Source organism: Nerophis lumbriciformis, linkage group LG01, assembly GCF_033978685.3.
Source record: "Nerophis lumbriciformis linkage group LG01, RoL_Nlum_v2.1, whole genome shotgun sequence".
NCBI classification, from domain to species: Eukaryota; Metazoa; Chordata; class Actinopteri; order Syngnathiformes; family Syngnathidae; genus Nerophis; species Nerophis lumbriciformis.
In genome coordinates this window covers 250,001-260,000 of record NC_084548.2, presented here as the reverse complement: position 1 = coordinate 260,000, position 10,000 = coordinate 250,001, and the positions used below count along the sequence as shown (strand labels likewise).

At 42.4% G+C, this 10,000-nt stretch overlaps 1 protein-coding gene across 1 annotated transcript in view; it reads left to right on the top strand.

The window, feature by feature from the left end:
• Positions 1-10,000, top strand: part of abcc4 (ATP binding cassette subfamily C member 4 (PEL blood group)) — a 135,172-nt gene that overhangs the window by 122,942 nt on the left and 2,230 nt on the right. The window contains exons 27-32 of the mRNA XM_061973616.2: positions 1-180; positions 246-401; positions 2,483-2,572; positions 2,652-2,824; positions 7,002-7,107; positions 7,177-7,311. The exon at positions 1-180 is cut by the window's left edge and continues 12 nt beyond it. Of these exons, the coding sequence (XP_061829600.2) occupies positions 1-180; positions 246-401; positions 2,483-2,572; positions 2,652-2,824; positions 7,002-7,107; positions 7,177-7,311 (840 nt within the window). The remainder of the gene's footprint in view (positions 181-245; positions 402-2,482; positions 2,573-2,651; positions 2,825-7,001; positions 7,108-7,176; positions 7,312-10,000) is intronic.

The following is a 10,000-nucleotide window of genomic DNA, read 5'->3' as shown; positions in this document are numbered from 1 at the left end:
GAGAGGGTGGTGGACTACACCACACTGGACAGCGAAGCCCCCTGGCAGACGGAGAAGCGCCCCCCCAGCGGGTGGCCCGGCAAAGGACTGGTGACCTTCGATCAGGTCAGCTTCTCCTACGCCAGCGACGCCCCGCCGGTCCTGCACGACTTGACGGTGACTTTCCTGCCCAAAGAGAAGGTGAGATGGCTTCCCTGGTCAGGAGGGACGCTCCAAAAAGCTCACCTTGCAACTTCTTGACTCAGGTGGGCATCGTGGGTCGGACGGGCGCCGGGAAAAGCTCCTTGGTGTCGGCTCTGTTCCGCCTGGCCGAGCCCCAAGGACAGATCTACATTGATGGCTTGGCCACTTCTGAACTGGGCCTCCATGACCTGCGTCAGAAGATGTCTATCATTCCGCAGGTAAGAACGCTCACTCGCTTTGAAATGTCAGGAAGGCTTTTTGTAGATAAGCAAGGTGCTGAGTTGATGGTCTGACTTCAGCCTTCAAATCTGCAACTGTCAATCCACTTTGCCCGGTGTTTTTCAACCACTGTGCCGTTTAGGATTAAGATTAAGATTAAGATTAAGATGATTATGACGCTGGGATATTATGCAACTTCACCTAATTGGTCCAAAAAATATTTTTTGCAAATCAATACTCTAATCTATACTCTGGGCAGGGTCCTTGAGGGTGCATGGGAGTTTGCCCAACCAGTCTACATGTGTTTTGTGGACTTGGAGAAGGCATTGGACCGTGTCCCTCGGGAAGTCCTGTGGGGAGTGCTCAGAGAGTATGGGGTATCGGACTGTCTGATTGTGGCGGTCCGCTCCCTGTATGATCAGTGTCAGAGCTTGGTCCGCATTGCCGGCAGTAAGTCGGACACGTTTCCAGTGAGGGTTGGACTCCGCCAAGGCTGCCCTTTGTCACCCATTCTGTTCTGAACTTTTATGGACAGAATTTCTAGGCGCAGTCAAGGCGTTGAGGGGATCTGGTTTGGTGGCTGCAGGATTAGGTCTCTGCTTTTTGCAGATGATGATGTGGTCCTGATGGCTTCATCTGGCCAGGATCTTCAGCTCTCACTGGATCGGTTCGCTGCCGAGTGTGAAGCGACTGGGATGAGAATCAGCACCTCCAAGTCCGAGTCCATGGTTCTCGCCCGGAAAAGGGTGGAGTGCCATCTCCGGGTTGGGGAGGAGATCTTGCCCCAAGTGGAGGAGTTCAAGTACCTCGGAGTCTTGTTCACGAGTGAGGGAAGAGTGGATGGTGAGATCGACAGGCGGATCGGTGCGGCGTCTTCAGTAATGCGGACGCTGTATCGATCCGTTGTGGTGAAGAAGGAGCTGAGCCGGAAGGCAAAGCTCTCAATTTACCGGTCGATCTACGTTCCCATCCTCACCTATGGCCATGAGCTTTGGGTTATGACCGAAAGGACAAGATCACGGGTACAAGCGGCCCAAATGAGTTTCCTCCGCTGGATGGCGGGTCTCTCCCTTAGAGATAGGGTGAGAAGCTCTGTCATTCGGGGGGAGCTCAAAGTAAAGCCGCTGCTCCTCCACATGGAGAGGAGCCAGATGAGGTGGTTCGGGCATCTGGTCAGGATGCCACCCGAACGCCTCCCTAGGGAGGTGTTTAGGGCACGTCCGACCGGTAGGAGGCCGCGGCGAAGACCCAGGACACGTTGGGAAGACTATGTCTCCCGGCTGGCCTGGGAACGCCTCGGGGTCCCACAGGAAGAGCTGGACGAAGTGGCTGGGGAGAGGGAAGTCTGGGCTTCCCTGCTTTTAGGCTGCTGCCCCCCGCGACCCGACCTCGGATAAGCGGAAGAAGATGGATGGATGGATGGATCAATAATTATAATCTGCAAACAATGTGTACTGCTTAGTGTCTGTGCTGTGTAGAACTGGACAGGGTAACCACCTAATACTCCATGTCAGTAGGTGGCAGCAGGTAGTTCATTGCTTTGTAAAAGTCGGAATGTGTCGGGTGAGAAGAGGATGGTTTGTTGTGATCCCAATATGCAGAGCACAGCGGGAGGCAGGCTGCAGGTAAAAAAGTATGTAGCGCTTAAACCAAAAATGAACGAAAGGGAAAGGGAAAGGCAATGGTGATGCAAAATTAAAGAAAAACTGAACTGGCTACAAAGTAAACAGAAACAGAATGCTGGACGACAGCAAAAACTTACATCCGTACATGACGTGACAATCAACAATGTCCACACAAAGAAGGATAAAAACAACTGAAATATTCTTGATTGCTAACACGAAGCAGGTGCGGAGAATAGCGCTCAAAGGAAGACATGAAACTGCGACAGGAAAATAAGAGCGCAAGACAAGAACTAAAATACTACACACAGGAAAACGCCAACCCACATTTTTTTACGTTTTCTCCGCATTTTTGAATGAAAAGAATGCGCCTTGCCTCAAAAAAGGTTGAAAAACACTGCCTTAGTCCATTGACCAACCTTTGTGTCTGCTGACTTGGTTGTTCTTGGGTTCTGCAGGACCCAGTGCTCTTTACAGGCACCATGAGGAAGAACCTGGACCCCTTCAACCAGCATACAGATGAGGAACTGTGGAACTCTCTCCAAGAGGTTTTTGTGTAGAAGTCTGCTCAGTCCGGGCTGGGGACAAGTTAGGGACGTGACTTTTCCCCCCCGTGTGGACCTGCAGGTCCAGCTGAAGGGTGTGTTGGAGGAGCTTCCTGGGAAACTGGAAACGGTTCTAGCCGAGTCGGGCGCCAACTTCAGCGTGGGCCAAAGACAGCTGGTGTGTCTGGCCAGAGCCATCCTGAGGAAGAACCGCATCCTCATCATCGACGAGGCCACTGCCAACGTGGACCCCAGGTGCTGGCCACGCCTTAGTTCAGGAATCAGTGAGCCGAGCCAAAAGAGTCGGCTCGTTCGGCTCCTCAGATTTTTTGGTTACTTTAATTAATTTAGCAGTCATAGAGATGTTTTGTAGTGTTAGTCTGTGATATGTTTAGCAGTCACAAAGATGTTTTGTAGTGTTAGTCTGTGATATGTTTAGCAGTCATAGAGATGTTTTGTAGTGTTAGTCTGTGATATGTTTAGCATTCATAGAGATGTTTTGTAGTGTTAGTCTGTGATATGTTTAGCAGTCATAGATATGTTTTGTAGTGTTAGTCTGTGATATGTTTAGCAGTCATAGAGATGTTTTGTAGTGTTAGTCTGTGATATGTTTAGCAGTCATAGAGATGTTTTGTAGTGTTAGTCTGTGATATGTTTAGCATTCATAGAGATGTTTTGTAGTGTTAGTCTGTGATATGTTTAGCAGTCATAGATATGTTTTGTAGTGTTAGTCTGTGATATGTTTAGCAGTCATAGAGATGTTTTGTAGTGTTAGTCTGTGATATGTTTAGCAGTCATAGAGATGTTTTGTAGTGTTAGTCTGTGATATGTTTAGCAGTCATAGGGATGTTTTGTAGTGTTAGTCTGTGATATGTTTAGCAGTCATAGAGATGTTTTGTAGTGTTAGTCTGTGATATGTTTAGCAGTCATAGAGATGTTTTGCAGTGTTAGTCTGTGATATGTTTAGCAGTCATAGAGATGTTTTGTAGTGTTAGTCTGTGATATGTTTAGCAGTCATAGAGATGTTTTGTAGTGTTAGTCTGTGATATGTTTAGCAGTCATAGAGATGTTTTGCATTATTAGTCTATGATATGTTTAGCAGTCATAGAGATGTTTTGTAGTGTTAGTCTGTGATATGTTTAGCAGTCACAGAGATGTTTTGTAGTGTTAGTCTGTGATATGTTTAGCAGTCATAGAGATGTTCTGTAGTGTTAGTCTGTGATATGTTTAGCAGTCATAGATATGTTTTGTAGTGTTAGTCTGTGATATGTTTAGCAGTCACAAAGATGTTTTGTAGTGTTAGTCTGTGATATGTTTAGCAGTCATAGAGATGTTTTGTAGTGTTAGTCTGCGATATGTTTAGCAGTCATAGAGATGTTTTGTAGTGTTAGTCTGTGATATGTTTAGCAATCACAAAGATGTTTTGTAGTGTTAGTCTGTGATATGTTTAGCAGTCATAGATATGTTTTGTAGTGTTAGTCTGTGATATGTTTAGCAGTCATAGAGATGTTTTGTAGTGTTAGTCTGTGATATGTTTAGCAGTCATAGAGATGTTTTGTAGTGTTAGTCTGTGATATGTTTAGCAGTCACAAAGATGTTTTGTAGTGTTAGTCTGTGATATGTTTAGCAGTCACAGAGATGTTTTGTAGTGTTAGTCTGTGATATGTTTAGCAGTCACAAAGATGTTTTGTAGTGTTAGTCTGTGATATGTTTAGCAGTCATAGAGATGTTTTGTAGTGTTAGTCTGTGATATGTTTAGCAGTCACAAAGATGTTTTGTAGTGTTAGTCAGTGATATGTTTATCAGTCATAGAGATGTTTTGTAGTGTTAGTCTGTGATATGTTTAGCAGTCATAGAGATGTTTTGTAGTGTTAGTCTGTGATATGTTTAGCAGTCACAAAGATGTTTTGTAGTGTTAGTCTGTGATATGTTTAGCAGTCATAGAGATGTTTTGTAGTGTTAGTCTGTGATATGTTTAGCAGTCATAGAGATGTTTTGTAGTGTTAGTCTGTGATATGTTTAGCAGTCATAGAGATGTTTTGTAGTGTTAGTCTGTGATATGTTTAGCAGTTATAGATATGTTTTGTAGTGTTAGTCTGTGATATGTTTAGCAGTCATAGAGATGTTTTGTAGTGTTAGTCTGTGATATGTTTAGCAGTCATAGAGATGTTTTGCAGTGTTAGTCTGTGGTGTTTAGCAGTCATAGAGATGTTTTGCAGTGTTAGTCTGTGATATGTTTAGCAGTCATATAGATGTTTTGCAGTGTTAGTCTGTGATATGTTTAGCAGTCATAGAGATGTTTTGTAGTGTTAGTCTGTGATATGTTTAGCAGTCACAAATATGTTTTGTAGTGTTAGTCTGTGATATGTTTAGCAGTCATAGAGAAGTTTTGCAGTGTTAGTCTGTGATATGTTTAGCATTCATAGAGATGTTTTGTTGTGTTAGTCTGTGATATGTTTAGCAGTCACAAAGATGTTTTGTAGTGTTAGTCTGTGATATGTTTAGCAGTCATAGAGATGTTTTGTAGTGTTAGTCTGTGATATGTTTAGCAGTCACAGAGATGTTTTGTAGTGTTAGTCTGTGATATGGTTATCAGTCATAGAGATGTTTTGTAGTATTAGTCTGTGATATGTTTAGCAGTCTTAGAGATGTTTTGTAGTGTTAGTCTGTGATATGTTTAGCAGTCATAGAGATGTTTTGTAGTGTTAGTCTGTGATATGTTTAGCAGTCACAGAGATGTTTTGTAGTGTTAGTCTGTGATATGGTTATCAGTCATAGAGATGTTTTGTAGTATTAGTCTGTGATATGTTTAGCAGTCTTAGAGATGTTTTGTAGTGTTAGTCTGTGATATGTTTAACAGTCATAGAGATGTTTTGTAGTGTTAGTCTGTGATATGTTTAGCAGTCATAGATATGTTTTGTAGTGTTAGTCTGTGATATGTTTAGCAGTCATAGAGATGTTTTGCAGTGTTTGTCTGTGATATGTTTAGCAGTCATAGAGATGTTTTGTAGTGTTAGTCTGTGATATGTTTAGCAGTCACAAAGATGTTTTGTAGTGTTAGTCTGTGATATGTTTAGCAGTCATAGAGATGTTTTGTAGTGTTAGTCTGTGATATGTTTAGCAGTCATAGAGATGTTTTGTAGTGTTAGTCTGTGATATGTTTAGCAGTCATAGAGATGTTTTGTAGTGTTAGTCTGATATGTTTAGCAGTCACAAAGATGTTTTGTAGTGTTAGTCTGTGATATGTTTAGCAGTCATAGATATGTTTTGTAGTGTTAGTCTGTGATATGTTTAGCAGTCATAGAGATGTTTTGTAGTGTTAGTCTGTGATTTGTTTAGCAGTCATAGAGATGTTTTGTAGTGTTAGTCTGTGATATGTTTAGCAGTCATAGATATGTTTTGTAGTGTTAGTCTGTGATATGTTTAGCAGTCATAGATATGTTTTGTAGTGTTAGTCTGTGATATGTTTAGCAGTCATAGAGATGTTTTGTAGTGTTAGTCTGTGATATGTTTAGCAGTCATAGAGATGTTTTGTAGTGTTAGTCTGTGATATGTTTAGCAGTCATAGAGATGTTTTGTAGTGTTAGTCTGTGATATGTTTAGCAGTCACAAAGATGTTTTGTAGTGTTAGTCTGTGATATGTTTAGCAGTCACAGAGATGTTTTGTAGTGTTAGTCTGTGATATGTTTAGCAGTCATAGAGATGTTTTGTAGTGTTAGTCTGTGATATGTTTAGCAGTCATAGAGATGTTTTGTAGTGTTAGTCTGTGATATGTTTAGCAGTCATAGATATGTTTTGTAGTGTTAGTCTGTGATATGTTTAGCAGTCATAGAAATGTTTTGTAGTGTTAGTCTGTGATATGTTTAGCAGTCACAAAGATGTTTTGTAGTGTTAGTCTGTGATATGTTTAGCAGTCACAAAGATGTTTTGTAGTGTTAGTCTGTGATATGTTTAGCAGTCATAGAGATGTTTTGTAGTGTTAGTCTGTGATATGTTTAGCAGTCACAAAGATGTTTTGTAGTGTTAGTCTGTGATATGTTTAGCAGTCACAGAGATGTTTTGTAGTGTTAGTCTGTGATATGTTTAGCAGTCATAGAGATGTTTTGTAGTGTTAGTCTGTGATATGTTTAGCAGTCATAGAGATGTTTTGTAGTGTTAGTCTGTGATATGTTTAGCAGTCATAGATATGTTTTGTAGTGTTAGTCTGTGATATGTTTAGCAGTCATAGAAATGTTTTGTAGTGTTAGTCTGTGATATGTTTAGCAGAACAACTAAACGTCACTCAACAAAATATAACTTACTGTCTGTGAAACAACTACAGTCTGTAAGTGCAAGTTAAAGCTGTACTATGCAAAGCCAAAGCCGTTTATCAACAACACCCAGAAACGTGTTGAAAATATACTCGGCTTGAGTACGCTGCGTGTGTTTGCAGGACTGACGAACTGATCCAGAGCACCATCAGAGAGAAGTTCAGGGACTGCACCGTGCTCACCATCGCCCACCGCCTCAACACCATCATCGACAGCGACCGCATACTGGTGCCACACCCACTCACCCACTTCACACCCGCGTCACACACCACTCACTAATCCTCTTGCTGGCCCCAGGTTTTAGACGCAGGCAGGATCGACGCCTACGACGAACCACACACACTCCTCCAGGACCCCACCTCCATCTTACACAAGATGGTGCTGCAGACCGGCAAGCAGGAGGCGGCGGCCCTGCTGAACGCCGCGAGCAAGGCAAGTGTGTGTAGGAACGTTCACCTTCTTAGGAAAGTGTGTGTAGGAACGTTCACCTTCTTAGGAAAGTGTGTGTAGGAACGTTCACCTTCTTAGGAAAGTGTGTGTAGGAACGTTCTTCTTAGGAAAGTGTGTGTAGGAACGTTCTTCTTAGGAAAGTGTGTGTAGGAACGTTCTTCTTAGGAAAGTGTGTGTAGGAACGTTCTTCTTAGGAAAGTGTGTGTAGGAACGTTCACCTTCTTAGGAAAGTGTGTGTAGGAACGTTCACCTTCTTAGGAAAGTGTGTGTAGGAACGTTCTTCTTAGGAAAGTGTGTGTAGGAACGTTCTTCTTAGGAAAGTGTGTGTAGGAACGTTCTTCTTAGGAAAGTGTGTGTAGGAACGTTCTTCTTAGGAAAGTGTGTGTAGGAACGTTCTTCTTAGGAAAGTGTGTGTAGGAACGTTCACCTTCTTAGGAAAGTGTGTGTAGGAACGTTCACCTTCTTAGGAAAGTGTGTGTAGGAACGTTCTTCTTAGGAAAGTGTGTGTAGGACCGTTCACCTTCTTAGGAAAGTGTGTATAGGAACGTTCTTCTTAGGAAAGTGTGTGTAGGAACGTTCACCTTCTTAGGAAAGTGTGTGTAGGAACGTTCTTCTTAGGAAAGTGTGTGTAGGAACGTTCACCTTCTTAGGAAAGTGTGCGTAGGAACGTTCTTCTTAGGAAAGTGTGTGTAGGAACGTTCTTCTTAGGAAAGTGTGTGTAGGAACGTTCACCTTCTTAGGAAAGTGTGTGTAGGAACGTTCTTAGGAAAGTGTGTGTAGGAACGTTCACCTTCTTAGGAAAGTGTGTGTAGGAACGTTCTTCTTAGGAAAGTGTGTGTAGGAACGTTCACCTTCTTAGGAAAGTGTGTGTAGAAACGTTCTTCTTAGGAAAGTGTGTGTAGGAACGTTCACCTTCTTAGGAAAGTGTGTGTAGGAACGTTCTTCGTAGGAAAGTGTGTGTAGGAACGTTCTTCTTAGTAAAGTGTGTGTAGGAACGTTCTTCTTAGGAAAGTGTGTGTAGGAACGTTCTTCTTAGGAAAGTGTGTGTAGGAACGTTCTTCTTAGGAAAGTGTGTGTAGGAACGTTCACCTTCTTAGGAAAGTGTGTGTAGGAATGTTCTTCTTAGGAAAGTGTGTGTAGGACCGTTCACCTTCTTAGGAAAGTGTCTGTAGGAACGTTCTTCTTAGGAAAGTGTGTGTAGGAACGTTCACCTTCTTAGGAAAGTGTGTGTAGGAACGTTCTTCTTAGGAAAGTGTGTGTAGGAACGTTCACCTTCTTAGGAAAGTGTGTGTAGGAACGTTCTTCTTAGGAAAGTGTGTGTTGGAACGTTCACCTTCTTAGGAAAGTGTGCATAGGAACGTTCTTCTTAGGAAAGTGTGTGTAGGAACGTTCTTCTTAGGAAAGTGTGTGTAGGAACGTTCACCTTCTTAGGAAAGTGTGTGTAGGAACGTTCTTCTTAGGAAAGTGTGTGTAGGAACGTTCTTCTTAGTAAAGTGTGTGTGTAGGAACGTTCTTCTTAGGAAAGTGTGTGTAGGAACGTTCTTCTTAGGAAAGTGTGTGTAGGAACGTTCTTCTTAGGAAAGTGTGTGTAGGAACGTTCTTCATAGGAAAGTGTGTGTAGGAACGTTCTTCTTAGGAAAGTGTGTGTAGGAACGTTCACCTTCTTAGGAAAGTGTGTGTAGGAACGTTCTTCTTAGGAAAGTGTGTGTAGGAATGTTCTTCTTAGGAAAGTGTGTGTAGGAACGTTCTTCTTAGGAAAGTGTGTGTAGGAACGTTCACCTTCTTAGGAAAGTGTGTGTAGGAACGTTCACCTTCTTAAGAAAGTGTGTGTAGAAACGTTCTTCTTAGGAAAGTGTGTGTAGGAACGTTCACCTTCTTAGGAAAGTGTGTGTAGGAACGTTCTTCGTAGGAAAGTGTGTGTAGGAACGTTCTTCTTAGGAAAGTGTGTGTAGGAACGTTCACCTTCTTAGGAAAGTGTGTGTAGGAACGTTCTTCTTAGGAAAGTGTGTGTAGGAACGTTCTTCTTAGGAAAGTGTGTGTAGGAACGTTCTTCTTAGGAAAGTGTGTGTAGGAACGTTCTTCTTAGGAAAGTGTGTGTAGGAACGTTCACCTTCTTAGGAAAGTGTGTGTAGGAACGTTCACCTTCTTAAGAAAGTGTGTGTAGAAACGTTCTTCTTAGGAAAGTGTGTGTAGGAACGTTCACCTTCTTAGGAAAGTGTGTGTAGGAACGTTCTTCGTAGGAAAGTGTGTGTAGGAACGTTCTTCTTAGGAAAGTGTGTGTAGGAACGTTCACCTTCTTAGGAAAGTGTGTGTAGGAACGTTCACCTTCTTAAGAAAGTGTGTGTAGAAACGTTCTTCTTAGGAAAGTGTGTGTAGGAACGTTCACCTTCTTAGGAAAGTGTGTGTAGGAACGTTCTTCGTAGGAAAGTGTGTGTAGGAACGTTCTTCTTAGGAAAGTGTGTGTAGGAACGTTCACCTTCTTAGGAAAGTGTGTGTAGGAACGTTCTTCTTAGGAAAGTGTGTGTAGGAACGTTCTTCTTAGGAAAGTGTGTGTAGGAACGTTCTTCTTAGGAAAGTGTGTGTAGGAACGTTCTTCTTAGGACAGTGTGTGTAGGAACGTTCTTCTTAGGAAAGTGTGTGTAGGAACGTTCTTCTTAGGAAAGTGTGTGTA